A 22,722-nucleotide genomic window follows, 5' to 3' on the forward strand; every position below is an offset into this window, starting at 1 on the left:
CATGGATTTTAAATATTCACCTGATAAATTTAAGCATTTGCAAATCCCCTAATTAAATTCAACGTCATATGTTATCATCGCCTATTAGGCTACTTTGCAGAATGTTAATCTATTTTCTTAATGTCATTCAGAATGTAGGTTCATCTACTCTACGTCACACGTTTTCAAATGTCATTTTCCTTTAAGATAATGATGTAAGACGTAACTCCCCATAATGTTTTTTTTCCCCGCGCAACCGCTGGAGAATCCTCATGTTAACCTTCTTCACTCTGGTGCCAGCCGGGCGGTTACTTCTGTTCTCCTCTCTGCACAGCAGTTTGGAGACGGAGAGATGGGCGCGCGCTTCACTGGCGTCCAGATTCCCATCTTCAATTTCAAGAAAATAACTGCACGCGCATGGCAATTTCAGCACGGTCTCAGTGAACAGCGAACGTGCAGTTGCTTCCGGCAAATGAAGTTTCATTGGACCGTTAAAATGAACAGGGACAGGAGCTTGCCTTGCAGAATCAAAGAAGTTTGACATTTTTATCCAGAACGGACTGAAGTACAGGGGTGTTGAATCATTTGTACAATTGATGATGGAATAATGGTGATTTCACTTTGATTTCACTGTAGGATTATATCAATGGACTCACAGCAATAGGACATAGCAATGGACGTGAGTAAAATGATGCATGCATTGGATGCGCTGATCGATTTCATTAAACAGAACACTTTGCACGAACGGCAGGCATTTCACGCGCGGCTTAACTGAGGCACCTGAGTTTTTTTTTTAACAGCACTTGTCTTGAATAATGTTGGGGAGGTTTGTAAATGGTGGTCAACGGTGTCCTTGGTATGTAGACCTAATCAGCACACAGAAGACATGCTATTCCATCCCATATAGATTGAAAACTTTTTCGGAAACATCTGCGCGCCTAACGGTGACCGGGATTTGGTTTTGTGCATGAATTTTAAAAATGGCACTGATTGAGAATTGTAAAACCCAGCAGGCAAAAGAAACAGGGTCGGTGCAAAACCCGCCCTCTGATGTTATTGAACTAAACGTAGGAGGTCAGGTATACTATACTCGTCTCCATACTTTAACAAGCATCCCCAATTCCTTACTGGGACGGTTATTCTCCACCAAGAAGGGGTCCTCGAATGATTTGGCACGGGACCTCCGGGGACGTTATTTTATCGACAGAGATGGTTTCCTGTTCCGATATGTATTGGATTATCTGAGAGATAAGCAGGTCGTTCTACCGGACCACTTCCCAGAGAAAGGGAGGTTAAAACGGGAAGCGGAATACTTTGAACTCCCCAAACTGGTCAAACTGTTGGCGTCCGAGGAATCTAAACAGTTTCAGGACGACCCTTTTCACAGTGATTTGGACGACGCGTCGCTAGGCAGCGACCAGAGGATATATTCCTCCTACTCTCTGGACCGGAGGCATGGATACATAACCGTCGGTTTCAAAGGCACGTGTGCGGCACCGGGAGGCAAGGACAGCCAGATTGACCCCAAATCCCCAAAAGCAGTACCCAGAATCTTCATCAGCGGAAGGATCGGCCTCGCCAAAGAAGTGTTTGGAAACACCCTGAACGAGAGCCGAGACGCGGACAGGCCTGCGGACAGGTACACCTCCCGGTTCTTCCTCCGGTTCCGTCACTTGGAGCGGGCCTTTGACATGCTGTCGGAGAGCGGATTCCACAACGTTGCCTGTAACTCGTCGATCACCGCTTCTTCCATCAGCCACTACGCACCGGAGAAAGTCTGGTCCAACTTCACGCAGTACGTCTTCTACCGTAAGTGATTTCCCACATAAAACACCATAAACCTTCTTTAGTAATTCCCTTTAGGTTAGGCCACTGGTTGACGTCATGTTTAAGTGGATTTAGTAAAGGGAATAGTTAAGTATGTTAGACTAGATGTCTGACAGACTCACCAGGAGACATATAGTTGTCTCAGGCCCATATGGTTCCCTTTGCTATCATCCCTGCACCTGGTTTTAACTAACTTTTCTCCCTGCACCTGGTTTTAACTAGCTTTTCTCCCTGCACCTGGTTTTAACTAGCTTTTCTCCCTGCACCTGGTTTTAACTAGCTTTTCAAGTTTGTGATTATATACACTGAGTGTACAAAACATTAGGAACACCTTCCTAGTATTGAATTGCAGCCCCCTTTGCCCTCAGAACAGCTTCCATTTGTCAGGGCATTGGACTCTACAAGGTGTGGAAAGCATTCCACAGGGATGCTGACCCATGTTGACTCCAAGCGTTCCACAGGGATGCTGACCCATGTTGACTCCAAGCGTTCCACAGGGATGCTGGCCCATGTTGACTCCAAGCGTTCCACAGGGATGCTGGCCCATGTTGACTCCAAGCGTTCCACAGGGATGCTGGCCCATGTTGACTCCAAGCGTTCCACAGGGATGCTGGCCCATGTTGACTCCAAGCGTTCCACAGGGATGCTGACCCATGTTGACTCCAAGCGTTCCACAGGGATGCTGGCCCATGTTGACTCCAAGCGTTCCACAGGGATGCTGGCCCATGTTGACTCCAAGAGTTCCACAGGGATGCTGGCCCATGTTGACTCCAAGCGTTCCACAGGGATGCTGGCCCATGTTGACTCCAAGCGTTCCACAGGGATGTTGGCCCATGTTCACTCCAAGCGTTCCACAGGGATGCTGGCCCCATGTTCACTCCAAGTGTTCCACAGGGATGCTGGCCCATGTTGACTCCAAGCGTTCCACAGGGATGCTGGCCCATGTTGACTCCAAGCGTTCCACAGGGATGCTGGCCCATGTTGACTCCAAGAGTTCCACAGGGATGCTGGCCCATGTTCACTCCAAGCGTTCCACAGGGATGCTGACCCATGTTGACTCCAAGCGTTCCACAGGGATGCTGGCCCATGTTGACTGCGTTCCACAGGGATGCTGGCCCATGTTGACTCCAAGCGTTCCACAGGGATGCTGACCCATGTTGACTCCAAGTGTTCCACAGGGATGTTGGCCCATGTTGACTCCAAGTGTTCCACAGGGATGTTGGCCCATGTTGACTCCAAGCGTTCCACAGGGACGTTGGCCCATGTTGACTCCAAATGTTCCACAGGGATGCTGGCCCCATGTTCACTCTAAGCGTTCCACAGGGATGCTGGCCCATGTTCACTCCAAGCGTTCCACAGGGATGCTGGCCCATGTTCACTCCAAGCGTTCCACAAGGATGTTGGCCCCATGTTCACTCCAAGCATTCCACAGGGATGCTGGCCCATGTTGACTCCAAGCGTTCCACAGGGATGCTGGCCCATGTTCACTCCAAGCGTTCCACAAGGATGTTGGCCCCATGTTCACTCCAAGCATTCCACAGGGATGCTGGCCCATGTTCACTCCAAGCGTTCCACAGGGATGCTGGCCCATGTTCACTCCAAGTGTTCCACAGGGATGTTGGCCCATGTTCACTCCAAGTGTTCCACAGGGATGTTGGCCCATGTTCACTCCAAGTGTTCCACAGGGATGTTGGCCCCATGTTCCCACAGTTGTGTCAAGTTGTCTGGGAGTGTATCTCTACTGAGACGAGGTTGTTCCATCTCATCCCACGGGTGCTCAATATACCGATGGATACACTGCGGGCCATGAAGGGAAGCACCTGATTGGCAGTGATGTTCAGATATCCTGTGGCATTCAAACTTTGCTTCACTTTTATCAAAAGGCCCAATGTGGGCCCTGAAAACACACCCCACACCATCACACCACCACCACCAGCCTGTAATGTCGACACGTGGAATTACAGATGCATGTACTCAAGGTTTTCTCCATACCCTAGTCCTCCCATCAGCGTGAAAAAGCAGGAACGGGGATTCATCAGACCAGGCAAATATTTTTCTAATTCCTCAGTGTTTGTTCTTTAGCCCATTTTCTATTTTTTTGCTGAAAGAAGTGGAAGTCTGTAAGGTCGTCGGCTGCCATACCCCATTCGTGTCAAGGTACAATGAGTTGTGCATTCTTTTATGGTAATGTTGTACTAGATTGTCAATTGACTAACTGTAGCCCATCGTGTCAGCCTCCTCTGTCCTCTTTCATCAATGACCCATTTTCGACTACTGGCCTGCCATTGGGTGGATGTCCTCTGGGTAGTGGACCATTCATGATACACATGAGAAACTGTTGAGCGTGAAAAATCCAGCAGCGATGCAGTTCTTGACACACTCAAACTGGTGCGCCTGGCACCTACTACCATACCCCATTCAAAGGGCACTTAAATATTGTGTCTTGCCCATTCACCCACTGAGTGGCACACATACACAATCCATGTCTCAAGGCTTAATTAACTATCCTTTTTAATTGGTTTTCTCCCTTTCATCTACACTGACAGAAGTGGATTTAACAGGTGACATCAATAAGGGCTCATAGACTAACCAGGTGAAAGCTATGTCATGGAAATAGCAGGTGTTCTTAATGTTTTGTTTACTCATTGTACGTGCACTAAATTACACTGGGAAGTAACCAATCAGAGATCAATCCCCAGCGGCCTGCATGACGGAAGAAGAGTTAGCACACTGATTTAAAAACCAGGCGTCACTTCAAGTCTCAGGCAAGGTACACAAGCCTATTCTTCAAACCTCCTCTGCCACGCACACACACACACACACCTCATGCTGTCAGTATAGAGGAGGTAGGGCTATATCATGAATAAAATAGTAATGTTACCACTATATCGACCAACATCATTTATATTCTGTACACCACTTTAACAGTAGTGTGTGTGTATGTCACGGTGTGTGTGTGTTATAGTGTGTGTGTGTTGCCAAAACAACAGGGAACCCTGGTCTATACCCTCCCTGGTCTATACCCTCCCTGGTCTAAACCCTCCCTGGTCTATACCCTCTCTGGTCTAAACCCTCCCTGGTCTATACCCTCCCTGGTCTAAACCCTCCCTGGTCTATACCCTCTCTGGTCTAAACCCTCCGTGGTCTAAACCCTCCCTGGTCTATACCCTGCCTGGTCTATACCCTCTCTGGTCTAAACCCTCCCTGGTCTATACCCTCCCTGGTCTAAACCCTCCCTGGTCTATACCCTCTCTGGTCCTCTGTGGCTCAGTTGGTCTAGAGCCTGGCTGGTCTATACCCAGGGTAGTGGTCTAAACCCTCCCTGGTCCACCCTCCCTGGTCTAAACCATCCCTGTATGCACCATGACTGGTCTAAGTCGCTCTGGTCTAAAAGCTCCCTGCTAAATGGCATATATTATTATTCCCTATTATAAACCCTCCCTGGTCTATACCCTCTCTGGTCTAAACTCTCCGTGGTCTATACCCTCCTTGGTCTAAACCCTCTCTGGTCTAAACCCTCTCTGGTCTAAACCCTCTCTGGTCTAAACTCTGCCTGGTCTAAACCCTCCGTGGTCTATACCCTCCTTGGTCTATACCCTCTCTGGTCTAAACCCTGCCTGGTCTAAACCCTCCATGGTCTATACCCTCTCTGGTCTAAACCCTCTCTGGTCTAAACCCTCCTTGGTCTACACCCTCCCTGGCCTATACCCTCTCTGGTCTATACCCTCCCTGGTCTATACCCTCTCTGGTCTATACCCTCCCTGGTCTATACCCTCCCTGGTCTATACCCTCCCTGGTCTAAACCCTCCCTGGTCTATAACCTCCCTGGTCTATACCCTCTCTGGTCTACACCCTCCCTGGCCTATACCCTCTCTGGTCTATACCCTCCCTGGTCTATACCCTCCCTGGTCCATACCATCTCTTGTCTATACCCTCCCTGGTCTATACCCTCTCTGGTCTATACCCTCCCTGGTCTATACCCTCCCTGTTCTATACCCTCCCTGGTCTAAACCCTCCCTGGTCTATAACCTCCCTGGTCTATACCCTCTCTGGTCTAAACCCTCTCTGGTCTATACCCTCCCTGGTCTATAACCTCTCTGGTCGAAACCCTCCGTCGTCTATACCCTCTCTGGTCTATACTCTCTCTGGTCTAAACTCTCCCTGGTATATACCCTCTCTGGTCTATACCCTCCCTGGTCTAAACCCTCCCTGGTCTATACCCTCCCTGGTCTAAACCCTCCCTGGTCTATACCATCCCTGGTCTATACCCTCTCTGGTTTAAACCCTCCCTGGTCTATACCCTCCCTGGTCTAAACCCTCCGTCGTCTATACCCTCTCTGGTCTATACCCTCTCTGGTCTATACCCTCCCTGGTCAATACCCTCCCTGGTCTATACCCTGCCTGGTCTATACCCTCTCTGGTCTATACCCTCCCTGGTCAATACCCTCTCTGGTCTATACCCTCCCTGGTCTATACCCTCCCTGGTCTATACCCTCTCTGGTCTATACCCTCCCTGGTCAAAACCCTCCCTGGTCTATACCCTCCCTGGTCTATACCCTGCCTGGTCTATACCCTCTCTGGTCTATACCATCCCTGGTCTAAACCCTCCCTGGTCTATACCCTCCCTGGTCTATACCCTCTCTGGTCTAAACCCTCTCTGGTCTATACCCTCCCTGGTCTATACCCTCTCTGGTCTAAACCCTCCATCGTCTATACCCTCTCTGGTCTATACCCATTCTGGTCTATACCCTCCCTGGTCAAAACCCTCCCTGGTCTATACCCTCTCTGGTCTAAACCCTCCCTGGTCTATACCCTCCCTGGTCTATACCCTCCCTGGTCTATACCCTCTCTGGTCTATACCCTCCCTGGTCCAAACCCTCCCTGGTCTATACCCTCCCTGGTCTATACCCTCTCTGGTCTAAACCCTCCCTGGTCTATACCCTACCTGGTCTATACCCTCTCTGGTCTAAACCCTCCATCGTCTATACCCTCTCTGGTCTATTCCCTCCCTGGTCAAAACCCTCCGTCGTCTATACCCTCTCTGGTCTATACCCTCCCTGGTCTATACCCTGCCTGGTCTATACCCTCTCTGGTCTATACCCTCTCTGGTCTATACCCTCCTTGGTCTATACCCTCTCTGGTCTATACCCTCTCTGGTCTAAACCCTCCCTGGTGTATACCCTCTCTGGTCTATATCCTTTCTGGTCTAAACCTTCCCTGGTCTATACCCTCCCTGGTCTATACCCTCTCTGGTCTAAACCCTCCCTGGTCTATACCCTGCCTGGTCTTATACCCTCCCTTGTCTTATACCCTCTCTGGTCTATACCCTCTCTGGTCTATCCCCTCCCTGGTCTATACCATCTCTGGTCTATACCCTCTCTGGTCTATACCCTCCCTGGTCTAAACCCTCCCTTGTCTATACCCTCCCTGGTATATACCCTTTCTAGTCTATACCCTCTCTGGTCTAAACCTTCCCTGGTCTATACCCTCTCTATTCTAAACCCTCCCTGGTCTATACCCTCTCTGGTCTATACCCTCTCTGGTCTTAACCCTTCCTGGTCTAAACCCTCTCTGGTCTATACCCTCCCTGGTCTATACCCTCTCTGGTCTAAACCCTCCCTGGTCTATACCCTGCCTGGTCTTATACCCTCCCTTGTCTTATACCCTCTCTGGTCTATACCCTCTCTGGTCTATACCCTCCCTGGTCTTATACCCTCCTTGTCTTAAACCCTCTCTGGTCTATACCCTCCCTGGTCTATACCCTCCCTGGTCTATACCCTTCCCTGGTCTATACCCTCTCTGGTTTAAACCCTCCCTGATCTATACCCTCCCTGGTCTAAACCCTCTCTGATCTATACCCTCCCTGGTATATACCTTCTCTGGTCTATACCCTTCCTGGTCTATACCCTCTCTGGTTTATACCCTCTCTGATCTATACCCTCCCTGGTCTAAACCCTCCCTGGTCTATACCCTCCCTGGTCTAAACCCTCCCTGGTCTATACCCTCCCTGGTCTATACCCTCCCTGGTCTATAGCCTCTCTGGTCTAAACCCTCCCTGGTCTATACCCTCTCTGGTCTATACCCTCCCTGTTCTATACCCTCCGTTGTCTAAACCCTCTCTGATCTATACCCTCTCTGGTCTATACCCTCTCTGGTCTAATCCCTCCGTGGTCTATACCCTCTCCAGTCTATACCCTTCCTGGTCTAAACACTCTCTGGTCTATATCCTTTCTGGTCTAAACCTTCCCTGGTCTATACCCTCCCTGGTCTATAACCTCTGTGGTCTAAACCCTCCCTGGTCTATACCCTCCCTGGTCTATCCCCTTCCTGGTCTATACCATCTCTGGTCTATACCCTCTCTGGTCTATACCCTCCCTGGTCTATAGCCTCTCTGGTCTAAACCCTCCCTGGTCTATACCCTCCCTGTTCTATACCCTCTGTTGTCTAAACCCTCTCTGATCTATACCCTCCCTGGTCTATACCCTCTCTGGTCTAATCCCTCCGTGGTCTATACCCTCTCTGGTCTAAACCCTCCCTGGTGTATACCCTCTCTGGTCTATATCCTTTCTGGTCTAAACCTTCCCTGGTCTATACCCTCCCTGGTCTATAACCTCTGTGGTCTAAACCCTCCCTGGTCTATACCCTCCCTGGTCTATCCCCTTCCTGGTCTATACCATCTCTGGTCTATACCCTCTCTGGTCTATACCCTCCCTGGTCTAAACCCTCCCTTGTCTATACCCTCCTTGGTTTATACCCTCTCTGGTCTATACCCTCCCTGCTCTAAACCCTCCCTGGTCTAAACCCTCGCTGGTCTAAAACCTCCCTGGTCTATACCCTCCGTTGTCTAAACCCTCCCTGGTCTATACCCTCTCTGGTCTAAACCCTCCGTGAATCCAGGTGAAAGCTTTGTCATGGAAAGAGCACGTGTTCTTAATGTTTTGTACACTCAGTGTAAGTGCACTAAATTTCACTGGGATGCAACCAATCAGAGATCAATCCCCAGCCGCCTGCATGACGGAAGTAGAGTTAGCACACTGATTGGTCTATACCCTCTCTGGTCTAAACCCTCCCTGTTCTAAACCCTCCCTGGTCTATATCCTCCCTGGTCTATACCCTCTCTGGTCTAAACCCTCTCTGGTCTCTCCTAATCCCTTGCTTTCTCTCTACTCATCCCTTGCTTTCTCTCTCCTCATCCCTTGCTTTCTCTCTCCTCATCCCTTGCTTCCTCTGTGCAGAGAGAGGATGGAGATGTTGCACCATATGGCCAATTAAAATACACTTTGTTCGTAATTCAAAATGGTTCCCCTCTGATTCCTGAAGGAAATCCAGCTGGCAGGTCAAGGTTGGGGGTTGGGTGTTTTGGGGGTGAAATCCAGCTGGCAGGTCAAGGTTGGGGGTTGGGTGTTTTGGGGGTGAAATCCAGCTGGCAGGTCAAGGTTGGGGGTTGGGTGTTTTGGGGGTGAAATCCAGCTGGCAGGTGAAGGTTGACGGTTGATGTGGTGGAGGGTTTTAGGGAGGTGGAATAACTGCAGCTAAGGAAGACATATGGTTGGCTAATGATTTGCCTACGGAGTCGTTAATATAATTAAAATAGAATATGTGGGTGTTGACCTCCTAACACCAATTTTAGAGGCATTTTTACTGAGTCATTATGGAGTCTTGTGGAGAATGGAGACTGGGCATACGGCGTAGGTGATCACTGACAACCTCTAGCCTCACTGACAGACGCTTCTCCTGGACAGAGGGAAAGGACAGAGAGGGAGAGGAGGAGAGAGCGAGGAAGAGAGAAAGGTGGACTGGGTCAGAAGTAGAGGAGACTGGCAGAGAGAGAGCGAAGGGACGGAGGGAGAGCGAAGGGAGGGAGAGAGAGAGAGAGAATGAGAGAAGAGAGGGAGGAAGGGAGAGGGAAGGGAGAGAGGAAGAGAGAACGAGAACGAGAGAAGGGAGGAAGAGAGAGCGAGAGAACGAGAGAAGGGAGGAAGAGAGAGAGAGAATGAGAGAAGGGAGGGAGGGAGAGAGAGGTAGCGAGTGAAGGGAGGGAGAGAGAGAGAAGGGAGGGAGAGAGAGATAGGGAGAGAGAGAGAGAGGGGGGTGGAGGGAGAGAGAGAGAGAGAGAGAGAGAAGAGAGGGAGGGAGGGAGGGAGGGAGAGAAGAAAGGGAGGGAGAATGAGAGAAGGGAGAGAGGGAGAGAAATAGAAAGAGAGATATGAGAGGGAGGGAAAGAGAGAGAGAGAAGGGGGGGAGAGAGAGAGAGAGCGGGATAAGGGAGGGAGTGAGATAGAGACAGAGAGAAGGGAGACAGAGGAAAAAGATACTGTGAAGGAGATGGATGAGGCAGAGGGATGAAGACTGGAAGGAGAGGAGACAGATAGGGAAAGAGAGAGTGATAGAGAGAAGGGGAGAGGGGGAAAAATAAAGAGACAGGGGCAGAGGCAGAGGGAGAGAGAGAGATAAAGCTGGTTCTGGGGCTCTGTTCACAAACACAAACAGACCCCACAGAGCCCCAGGACAGATTAGACCCAACCAAATCATGAGAAACAAATAGATAATTACTTGACACATAGGAAAGAATTTACAAAAAAACAGAGCATGCTAGAATGCTATTTGGCCCTAAACAGAGAGTACACAGTGGCAGAATACCTGGCCACTGTGACTGACCCAAAATGAAGTTAACCTTTGACTATGTACTGGAGGTGGACAGAGACATACTTTACTTTGTCAAAGGTAGGTTACGGGGGACTCTTTGGGGAGATTCACCTACTGCTCACCTCTTGGCCACAGTACAGTAGACTTTATGATTACAGACATTGACATCTCTCAGCTCATTCACTGTCAAGCCACTAACACCTCTGTCTGATCACAGCCAAATGACCTTGTTCCTCAAAAGGACAGACATGGAAACAACCACACATTCACAGCCCAGTAAGCTGTACAACACCAGATATTCATACAGATGGGCCCAAAACAGCACAGAAGAATACCAGAAAGCAACCTGGAACCAAAATATGCAAACACTCTTAGATAACTTTCTGGATACCACATTCACTCACAGTGAAGAAGACATCAATCTGGCAGTACAAAACACCAACTATATATTCAGGCAAACGGCAAAAGAAGCACAACTGAAATGGATAAAAAACAAACCAAAAAAGCCCACAGATGACAACTTGTTTGATACAGATTGTAAAATTATAAGGAAAAAACTTAGAACACTATCGAACCAAAAGCACAGAGACCCAAATAATGAATGGTGAATTACTCCTTCATTAGTGTGAGACTTTAAAACTCTATAAACGTAACACTCAGAACCAAAAAAAAAGCACAGTACAACAGCAAGCAGCTGACACTAATTGAGGAGTCCATAAACACAAACAACGTCTGGCAAAATTAATGATACAAAATGGTGACATATGGACAACCCATTATAAAACACTCTATAAAACCGTTCAAATTGATACAAAATGCAGAGCAATGCTACATTTATGAGAAGTTGAATGGATTAGGAAAAGCTATAAAGGACAATCAAAATCCATTGGACCCCACAATTACCAGGAGCTCTATAAGAAACTTCAGACCCTCAAATTTAAAAAAGCATGTGGACCTGATGGTATCCTAAATGAGATGCTCAAACTCGCGAGTGCAAAATTTCAATTGGCTGTATTAAAACTGTTTAATTTGATCCTGAATGTAGGTTATTTCCCTGACATCTGGAATCAAGGACTCATAACCCCAATCTTTAAGAATGGAGTTTGTGTGAACAGTAACCTGGGAAAGGTTTTCTGCAGTATTATAAATGTAAGAGTTCTAAACTTCCTTAATAAGCACAATATCTTGAGTAAAAGCCAAATTGGATTTATACCAAAACATCGCACGACTGGTCATATTTACACCCTACACACCCTGATAGATAAACATGTCCACCAAAATAATACCAAAATATGCGCTTGCTTTATCGACTTCCAATAAGCATTTGATTCTATTTGGCATACAGGACTGTTCTACAAAGTTATTGAAAGTGGTGTAGGGGGTAAAACATATGACAGAATTAACTCAATGTATACTGGCAATAAGTGCAGCGTTAAAATTGGTAAGAAAATAACAGAATTCTTTAACCAGGGGCGGGGCCTTCGCCAGGGTTGCAATCTGAGCCCTGCACTCTTCAATATTTACATCAACAAATTGGCCACTATTCTACAAAAATCCTCAGCCCCTGGTGTTAGTCTCCCCAATTCAGATGTTAAATGCCTACTTTTCACAGATGACCTATGCCTGCTGTCACCCACAGCACATGGCCTACAGCAAAGCCTGGACCTGCTAGAGCAGTACTGCCAGACCTGGGCCCTGGCAGTAAACCCCAAAAATACTAAAATAATGATTTTCCAGAGAAGATCCAGATCTCAGGGATTTAGACCAAAGTTCTCAATTACTACAAAATATATAGAGTACTACACACGCTACAATTACTTAGGTTTAAAAATAAGCTCAGCTGGACACCTTAATGAGGCAGTGAAAGAACTGAGAGAGAAAGCACGCAGGGCATTCTATGCCATTAAAAAACAAATTCAAATTGAAGTACCTGTTAAAAGTTGGCTAAAACTAATTGAATGTGTCATTGAACCAATTGCACTTTATGGCAGCGAGGTGTCGGGTTCACTTGCAAAACAAGATTTCACCAAATGGGACAAACACCCAATTGAAACCCTGCATGCAGAGTTCTGTAAGATTCTCCTACATGCCCAGAGGAAAACTACAAACAATGCATGCAGGGCAGAATTAGGCCAATATCCACTAATAATAAATACTCAAAAAAGAGAAATTAAGTTTGGGAAACATCTAAAATACAGTGACCCCCTCTCATATCATTACCAAGCCTGCAATGCCAAGAGCTGAGCAAAGAAAAGAGTCCCCTCATCCAGCTGGTCCTGGGGCTGAATTCACAAACCTGTTCTACTAACACACTGAAGCCTCAGGACCAGAACCTCCAATCAATCAGAATAAAACACATTATTACACAGTCAAACTAAAACTACATTGCTTATTGGGAAACATAAGCACAAGCACAAAGCAAAATGCAGTGGTATCTGGTCCTAAATCGACAGTACACCGTGGCTAACTATTTGACCATGGTTACTGATCAAAACCTTAGAAAAACCTTGACAAAGTACAGGCTCAGTGAGCACAGCCTTGCCATTGAGAAGGATAGACACAGGAAAACCTGGCTCCCTGTAGAGAAAAGACTTTGCAGCAGAACCTGAGACAAAGCTGCATTTCCTGACAAAATGTTTATAAATATAAAACAATTAGAGAGTGTCATTTCCCCAAATTTGAAACCCTCATACAAGGTTTCAAAGACCTCTCTGATGAGAGTAGGCTACCCCTCCTGTTGGGGGAGGACGCAGAGAGCTGTGGGTTGGCAGCACACTACATTGCTGCCTGTCATAATATGAGGGACAGTGTCTGACAGACCAATCAACCTGCACATATACTCTACTGTATGCTTATTGTTATTGTTCAATGTGTGGTTATTTTGACCCTTGGTTAATGTTGTTACTGTTGTCCCGTTGACAATTTAGATTGTTATGATCATAATATTTTAAATATCCAAAGTAAGCTTTGGCAATATGTATATTGGTACGGCATGCAAATATAGCAATTTGAATTGAATTGAATTGACATATCTGCACACTGGACTGTGGTGAGACAACTTCAACAATATAAAAAGCAAGAGCAGGAGAAGAACAGAGCACCAGAGGAGAGGATCAGACTGCTGGGGGAGAAGAACAGAGCACTAGAGGAGAGGATCAGACTGCTGGGGGAGAAGAACAGAGCACTAGAGGAGAGGATCAGACTGCTGGAGGAGAAGAACAGAGCACTAGAGGAGAGGATCAGACTGCTGGGGGAGAAGAACAGAGCACTAGAGGAGAGGATCAGACTGCTGGAGGAGAAGAACAGAGCACTAGAGGAGAGGATCAGACTGCTGGGGGAGAAGAACAGAGCACTAGAGGAGAGGATCAGACTGCTGGGGGAGAAGAACAGAGCACTAGAGAGAGGATCAGACTGCTGGAGGAGAAGAACAGAGCACTAGAGGAGAGGATCAGACTGCTGGGGAGAAGAACAGAGCACTAGAGGAGAGGATCAGACTGCTGGGGGAGAAGAACAGAGCACTAGAGGAGAGGATCAGACTGCTGGGGGAGAAGAACAGAGCACTAGAGGAGAGGATCAGACTGCTGGAGGAGAAGAACAGAGCACTAGAGGAGAGGATCAGACTGCTGGAGGAGAAGAACAGAGCACTAGAGGAGAGGATCAGACTGCTGGGGGAGAAGAACAGAGCACTAGAGGAGAGGATCAGACTGCTGGAGGAGAAGAACAGAGCACTAGAGGAGAGGATCAGACTGCTGGGGGAGAAGAACAGAGCACTAGAGGAGAGGATCAGACTGCTGGAGGAGAAGAACAGAGCACTAGAGGAGAGGATCAGACTGCTGGAGGAGAAGAACAGAGCACTAGAGGAGAGGATCAGACTGCTGGGGGAGAAGAACAGAGCACTAGAGGAGAGGATCAGACTGCTGGGGAGAAGAACAGAGCACTAGAGGAGAGGATCAGACTGCTGGGGAGAACAGAGCACTAGAACAGACTGCTGGAGGAGAAGAACAGAGCACTAGAGGAGAGGATCAGACTGCTGGAGGAGAAGAACAGAGCACTAGAGGAGAGGATCAGACTGCTGGAGGAGAAGAACAGAGCACTAGAGGAGAGGATCAGACTGCTGGGGAGAAGAACAGAGCACTAGAGGAGAGGATCAGACTGCTGGAGGAGAAGAACAGAGCACTAGAGGAGAGGATCAGACTGCTGGAGGAGAAGAACAGAGCACTAGAGGAGAGGATCAGACTGCTGGGGAGAAGAACAGAGCACTAGAGGAGAGGATCAGACTGCTGGAGGAGAAGAACAGAGCACTCAGACTGCTGGGGGAAGAACAACAGAGCACTGCTGGGGGAGAGAGCACTAGAGGAGGATCAGACTGCTGGGGAGAAGAACAGAGCACTAGAGGAGAGGATCAGACTGCTGGGGGAGAAGAACAGAGCACTAGAGGAGAGGATCAGACTGCTGGGGGAGAAGAACAGAGCACTAGAGGAGAGGATCAGACTGCTGGGGGAGAAGAACAGAGCACTAGAGGAGAGGATCAGACTGCTGGGGGAGAAGAACAGAGCACTAGAGGAGAGGATCAGACTGCTGGGGGAGAAGAACAGAGCACTAGAGGAGAGGATCAGACTGCTGGAGGAGAAGAACAGAGCACTAGAGGAGAGGATCAGACTGCTGGGGAGAAGAACAGAGCACTAGAGGAGAGGATCAGACTGCTGGAGGAGAAGAACAGAGCACTAGAGGAGAGGATCAGACTGCTGGAGGAGAAGAACAGAGCACTAGAGGAGAGGATCAGACTGCTGGGGAGAAGAACAGAGCACTAGAGGAGAGGATCAGACTGCTGGGGGAGAAGAACAGAGCACTAGAGGAGAGGATCAGACTGCTGGGGGAGAAGAACAGAGCAGAGCAGACTGCTGGAGGAGAGAACAGAGCACTAGAGGAGAGGATCAGACTGCTGGAGGAGAAGAACAGAGCACTAGAGGAGAGGATCAGACTGCTGGAGGAGAAGAACAGAGCACTGCTGGAGGAGAGGATCAGACTGCTGGGGAGAAGAACAGAGCACTAGAGGAGAGGATCAGACTGCTGGGGGAGAAGAACAGAGCACTAGAGGAGAGGATCAGACTGCTGGGGGAGAAGAACAGAGCACTAGAGGAGAGGATCAGACTGCTGGGGAGAAGAACAGAGCACTAGAGGAGAGGATCAGACTGCTGGGGACTAGAGGAGAGGATCAGACTGCTGGGGGAGAAGAACAGAGCACTAGAGGAGAGGATCAGACTGCTGGGGGAAGAACAGAGCACTAGAGGAATCAGACTGCTGGAGAACAGAGCACTAGAGGAGAGGATCAGACTGCTGGAGGAGAACAGAGCACTAGAGGAGCACTGCTGGGGAGAGGAGAGCACTAGAGGAGAGGATCAGACTGCTGGAGGAGAAGAACAGAGCACTAGAGGAGAGGATCAGACTGCTGGAGGAGAAGAACAGAGCACTAGAGGAGAGGATCAGACTGCTGGGGGAGAAGAACAGAGCACTAGAGGAGAGGATCAGACTGCTGGAGGAGAAGAACAGAGCACTAGAGGAGAGGATCAGACTGCTGGGGGAGAAGAACAGAGCACTAGAGGAGAGGATCAGACTGCTGGGGGGAGAAGAACAGAGCACTAGAGGAGAGGATCAGACTGCTGGGGAGAAGAACAGAGCACTAGAGGAGAGGATCAGACTGCTGGGGGAGGAGAGAGCACTAGAGGAGAGGATCAGACTGCTGGAGGAGAAGAACAGAGCACTAGAGGAGAGGATCAGACTGCTGGGGAGAAGAACAGAGCACTAGAGGAGAGACTGCTGGAGGAGACAGAGCACTAGAGGAGGGATCAGACTGCTGGGGAGAAGAACAGAGCACTAGAGGAGAGGATCAGACTGCTGGAGGGAGAGAACAGAGCACTAGAGGAGAGGATCAGACTGCTGGGGGAGAAGAACAGAGCACTAGAGGAGAGGATCAGACTGCTGGAGGAGAAGAACAGAGCACTAGAGGAGAGGATCAGACTGCTGGGGAGAAGAACAGAGCACTAGAGGAGAGGATCAGACTGCTGGAGGAGAAGAACAGAGCACTAGAGGAGAGGATCAGACTGCTGGGGGAGAAGAACAGAGCACTAGGAGCAGACTGCTGGAGGAGAAGAACAGAGCACTAGAGGAGAGGATCAGACTGCTGGAGGAGAAGAACAGAGCACTAGAGGAGAGGATCAGACTGCTGGAGGAGAAGAACAGAGCACTAGAGGAGAGGATCAGACTGCTGGGGGAGAAGAACAGAGCACTAGAGGAGAGGATCAGACTGCTGGAGGAGAAGAACAGAGCACTAGAGGAGAGGATCAGACTGCTGGAGGAGAAGAACAGAGCACTAGAGGAGAGGATCAGACTGCTGGAGGAGAAGAACAGAGCACTAGAGGAGAGGATCAGACTGCTGGGGGAGAAGAACAGAGCACTAGAGGAGAGGATCAGACTGCTGGAGGAGAAGAACAGAGCACTAGAGGAGAGGATCAGACTGCTGGGGGAGAAGAACAGAGCACTAGAGCAGACTGCTGGAGGAGAAGGAGGAGAGGATCAGACTGCTGGGGAGAAGAACAGAGCACTAGAGGAGAGGATCAGACTGCTGGAGGAGAAGAACAGAGCACTAGAGGAGAGGATCAGACTGCTGGAGGAGAAGAACAGAGCACTAGAGGAGAGGATCAGACTGCTGGAGGAGAAGAACAGAGCACTAGAGGAGAGGATCAGACTGCTGGAGGAGAAGAACAGAGCACTAGAGCAGACTGCTGGAGGAGAAGGAGCACTAGAGGGATCAGACTGCAGAGCACCAGGGGATCAGACTGCTGGGGGAGAAGAACAGAGCACTAGAGGAGAGGATCAGACTGCTGGGGAAAGAACAGAGCACTAGAGGAGAGGATCAGACTGCTGGAGGAGAAGAACACTAGAGCACTGGAGAGGAGAGGATCAGACTGCTGGGGGAGAAGAACAGAGCACTAGAGGAGAGGATCAGACTGCTGGAGGAGAAGAACAGAGCACTAGAGGAGAGGATCAGACTGCTGGGGGAGAAGAACAGAGCACTAGAGGAGAGGATCAGACTGCTGGGGGAGAAGAACAGAGCACTAGAGGAGAGGATCAGACTGCTGGGGGAGAAGAACAGAGCACTAGAGGAGAGGATCAGACTGCTGGGGGAGAAGAACAGAGCACTAGAGGAGAGGATCAGACTGCTGGGGGAGAAGAACAGAGCACTAGAGGAGAGGATCAGACTGCTGGTGGAGAAGAACAGAGCACTAGAGGAGAGGATCAGACTGCTGGGGGAAAACAGAACAGAGCACTAGAGGCAGGGATCAGACTGCTGGGGAGAAGAACAGAGCACTAGAGGAGAGGATCAGACTGCTGGGGAGAAGAACAGAGCACTAGAGGAGAGGATCAGACTGCTGGAGGAGAAGAACAGAGCACTAGAGGAGAGGATCAGACTGCTGGGGAGAAGAACAGAGCACTAGAGGAGAGGATCAGACTGCTGGGGGAGAAGAACAGAGCACTAGAGAGCAGACTGCTGGGGGAGAAGAACAGAGCACTAGAGGAGAGGATCAGACTGCTGGAGGAGAAGAACAGAGCACTAGAGGAGAGGATCAGACTGCTGGAGGAGAAGAACAGAGCACTGCTGGGGGAGAGGAGCACCAGGATCAGACTGCTGGGGGAGAAGAACAGAGCACTAGAGGAGAGGAGACTGATAGAGGAGAGGATCAGACTGCTGGAGGAGAAGAACAGAGCACTAGAGGAGAGGATCAGACTGCTGGAGGAGAAGAACAGAGCACTAGAGGAGAGGATCAGACTGCTGGAGGAGAAGAACAGAGCACTAGAGGAGAGGATCAGACTGCTGGGGAGAAGAACAGAGCACTAGAGGAGAGGATCAGACTGCTGGGGGAGAAGAACAGAGCACTAGAGGAGAGGATCAGACTGCTGGGGGAGAAGGACTAGGAGAGGATCAGACTGCTGGGGGAGAAGAACAGAGCACTAGAGGAGAGGATCAGACTGCTGGAGGAGAGAGGACAGAGCACTAGAGGAGAGGATCAGACTGCTGGGGGAGAAGAACAGAGCACTAGAGGAGAGGATCAGACTGCTGGGGGAAAGAACTGGAGGCTGGAGAAGAACAGAGCACTAGAGGAGAGGATCAGACTGCTGGGGGAGAAGAACAGAGAAGAACAGACTGCAGGAGAAGAACTAGAGGAGAGGATCAGAGGAGAGGATCAGACTGCTGGAGGGAGAAGAGAAGAACAGAGCAGAGGAGAGGATCAGACTGCTGGAGGAGGAACAGAGCACTAGAGGATCAGACTGCTGGAGGAGAAGAACAGAGCACTAGAGGAGAGGATCAGACTGCTGGAGGAGAAGAACAGAGCACTAGAGGACAGACTGCTGGAGGAGAAGAACAGAGCACTAGAGGAGAGGATCAGACTGCTGGAGGAGAACAGAGCACTAGAGGAGAGTAGAACAGAGCACCAGAGGAGAGGATCAGACTGCTGGGGGAGAAGAACAGAGCACTAGAGGAGAGGATCAGACTGCTGGGGGAGAAGAACAGAGCACTAGAGGAGAGGATCAGACTGCTGGGAGAGAGGGTGAGGGGGATGGCATGTGACAGAGAACAACCCACTAGAGAGGTGGCCAGCCCCGCATAAAATCCCCCCCCCCCACACACACACACTGAGGACATACACAAGACAAAGATTGTACTCCTTATGGACTCAAATGGGAAATATATACAAGACTTTCCCCCAAACATTGTGTCTAAACTCTGGTGTCCAAACACCCAGCACGCCCTAGACCTTCTGTCTGAAGACCAACTAGGTTCACCCAGCCACATAATAATACACACAGGCACAAACGACCTGAGAACACAGCAGGAAAGGGTTGCCACAGCACTGAAGGGAGTGATTGAAAAAGCTTATTCTACTTTCCCCAATGCACAAGTGGTTATCGCCACCCTGCTACCATACAGCGGGTAAACGCAAGTATTTCCCGTGACTGTGCCTCCACCAATCAACACCCCCCCGCCCCCCTCTCTTTGCATGGGCGCACCACACCCATGCAAAGAGGGCCTCAACATGGAAGTCACACACACACACGCACAGACTGTGAGCGGGTAAACAGGCCCAACCCCCACTCTTACACTCGCCCAACCCCCACTCTTACACTAGCCCAACCCCCACTCTTACACTCGCCCAAGCCAATAGCATGTACCAGATTCTCAGCAGGCTCTGCTCACACTTACGGGCATGAGGCCAAACCACACGACCAACAACATTGGACACTTTATGGAACACAAAGCCTTCACTAACTCATCCTGAAAAACCAAGGCCTGAGGTCCCAAAGAGCAGGAACCTGGACTTCATCAAATAAATCGGAAATACAGACATTGTCATCCTACAAGAAACATGGTATAGAGGAGATTAGACCCACTGGTTGCCCTGTAGGTTACAGAGAGCTGGTAGTCCCCTCCACCAAATGACCAGGTAAGGACTCAGGGGGTGTTCTTATTTGGTAAAGAGCAGATCTAACTCACTCCATTAAATTCATCAAAACAAGAACATTTTACATCTGGCTAGAAATGAATAAGGAAATGATCTCAGATAAAAAATATCCTCATGTGTGCTACCTATATCCCCCCAATAGAATACCCATACTTTAATGAAGACAGCTTCTCCATCCCAGTGGGGGAGATCAACCATTTCCAGGCCCAGGAACATGTACTAGTCTGTTGCGACCTAAATGCCAGAACTGGACAAGAACCTGACAGCCTCAGCACACAGTAGGACAAACACCTACGTAGAGGTAACATCATTCCCTCCCCCATATGACCCCCTAGGCACAACTATGACAACATAACCAACAAAAACGGGTAATCACTCCTGCTGCTCTGTCAGACGCTGGGTATGTACAGTTGAAGTCGGAAGTTTACATTCACCTTAGCCAAATACATCTAAACTCAGTTTTTCACAATTTCTGACTTTTAATCCTAGTGAAAATTCTCTGTCTTAGGTCAGTTAAGATCACCACTTTATTTTAAGAATGTGAAATGTCAGAATAATAGTAGAGACAATGATTTTTATTTCTTACATCACATTCCCAGTGGGTCAGAAGTTTATATACACTTAATTAGTATTTGTTAGCATTGCCTTTAAATTGTTTAGCTTGGGTCAAACGTTTCGGGTAGCCTTCCACAAGCTTCCCACAATAAGTTGGGTGAATTTTGGCCCATTCCTCCTGACAGAGCTGGTGTAACTGAGTCAGGATTGTAGGCCTCCTTGCTCACATGTGCCTTTTCAGTTCTGCCCACAAATTTTCAATAGGATTGAGGTCAGGGCTTTGTGATGGCCACTCCAATACCTTGACTTTGTTGTCGTCAAGCCATTTTGCCACAACTTTGGAAGTATGATTGGGGTCATTGTCCATTTGGAAGAACCATTTGCAACCAAGCTTTATTAACTTCCTGACTGAGGTCTTGAGATGTTGCTTCAACATATCCACATAATTTTCCTCCCTCATGAAGCCATCTATTTTGTGAAGTGCACCAGGACCTCCTGCAGCAAAGCACCCCCACAACATGATGCTGCCACCCCCGTGCTTCACAGTTGGGATGGTGTTCTTGGGCTTGCAAGCCTCCCCCTTTTTCCTCCAAACATAACAATGTTCATTATGGCCAAACAGTTCTATTTTTGTTTCATCAGACCAGAGGACATTTCTCCAAAAAGTCTGATTTTTGTCCCCATGTGCAGTTGCAAACCGTAGTCTGGCTTTTTTATGGCGGTTTTGGAGCACTGGTTTCTTCCTTGCTGAGCGGCTTTTCAGGTTATGTCGATATAGGACTAATTTTACTGTGGATATAGATACTTTTGTACCTGTTTCCTCCAGCATCTTCGCAAGGTCCTTTGCTGTTGTTCTGTGATTGATTTGCACTTTTCACACCAAAGTACGTTCATCTCTAGGAGACAGAAAGCGTCTCCTTCCTGAGCAGTATGAAGGCTGCTTGGTCCCATGGTGTTTATACTTGCATACTACTGTTTGTACAGATGAACGTGGTACCTTCAGGTATTTGGACATTTTCCCAAGGATGAACCAGACTTGTGGAGGTCTCCAATTCTTTTTCTGAGGCATTGAGTTTGAAGGTGGGCCTTGAAATACATCCACAGGTACACCTCCAATTGACTCAAATCATGTTAATTAGCCTATCAGAAGCTTCTAAAGCCATGGCATCATTTTCTGGAATTTTCCAAGCTGTTTAATAAAGGCACAGTCAACTTAGTGTATGTAAACTTCTGACCCACTGGAATTGTGATACAGTGAATTATAAGTGAAATAATCTGTATGTTAACAATTGTTGGAAAAATGTATTGTGGAGGTTAGGAAGTGCATCTCAGTTTCCACCTCATTTTGTGGGCAGTGTGCACATAGCCTGTCTTCTCTTGAGAGCCAGGTCAGCCTTTGGGCTGGCTTTCTCAATAGCAAGGCTTTTTACTTTATTTTATTTCACCTTTATTTAACTAGGCAAGTCAGTCAAGAACAAATTTTTATTTACAATGACAATGGCCTACCAAACGGCAAAAGGCCTCCTGCGGGGATGGGGGCTGGGATTTAAAATAAATACTGTATATAAATATAGGATAGAACACACATTACGACAAGAAAGACAACACAACACGACATAAAGAGAGACCTAAAACAACAACATAGCAAGGCAGCAACACATGACCACACTACAACAACATAGTAGCAACACAACATGGTCACAACATGGTACAAACATTATTGGGCACAGACAACAGCACAAAGGGCAAGAAGGTAGAGACAACAATACATCACGCAAAGCAGCAACAACTGTTAGTAAGAGTGTCCATGATTGAGTCTTTGATGAAGAGATTGAGATAAAACTGTCCAGTTTGAGTGTTTGTTGCTGCTCGTTCTAGTCGCTAGCTGTAGTGAACTGAAAAGACGAGCAACCCAGGGATGTGTGACCTTTGGGGACCTTTAACAGAATGTGACTGGCAGAACGGGTGTTGTATGTGGAGGATGAGTGCTGCAGTAGATATCTCAGATAGGGGGGAGTGAGGCTTAAGAGGGTTTTTATAAATAAGCATTAACCAGGGGGTCTTGTGACGGGTATACAGAGATGGCCAGTTCACAGAAGAGTATAGAGTGATGCAGTGATGTGTCCTATAAAGAGCATTGGTGGGAAATCTGATGGCTGAATGGTAAAGAACATCTAGCCGCTTGAGAGCACCC

The 22,722-nt window shown here is 48.5% G+C and overlaps 1 protein-coding gene across 1 annotated transcript in view; it reads left to right on the plus strand.

Annotated features, from left to right (window-relative positions):
- The first annotated feature begins 824 nt into the window (after positions 1-824).
- LOC118379469 (BTB/POZ domain-containing protein KCTD16-like) overlaps positions 825-22,722 on the plus strand; it is a 78,208-nt gene continuing 56,310 nt past the window's right edge. The window contains exon 1 of the mRNA XM_052487617.1: positions 825-1,788. Within this exon, the coding sequence (XP_052343577.1) occupies positions 960-1,788 (829 nt within the window). The 5' untranslated portion in view covers positions 825-959. The remainder of the gene's footprint in view (positions 1,789-22,722) is intronic.

This window comes from Oncorhynchus keta, chromosome 30 (assembly GCF_023373465.1).
Source record: "Oncorhynchus keta strain PuntledgeMale-10-30-2019 chromosome 30, Oket_V2, whole genome shotgun sequence".
Lineage (NCBI taxonomy): Eukaryota > Metazoa > Chordata > Actinopteri > Salmoniformes > Salmonidae > Oncorhynchus > Oncorhynchus keta.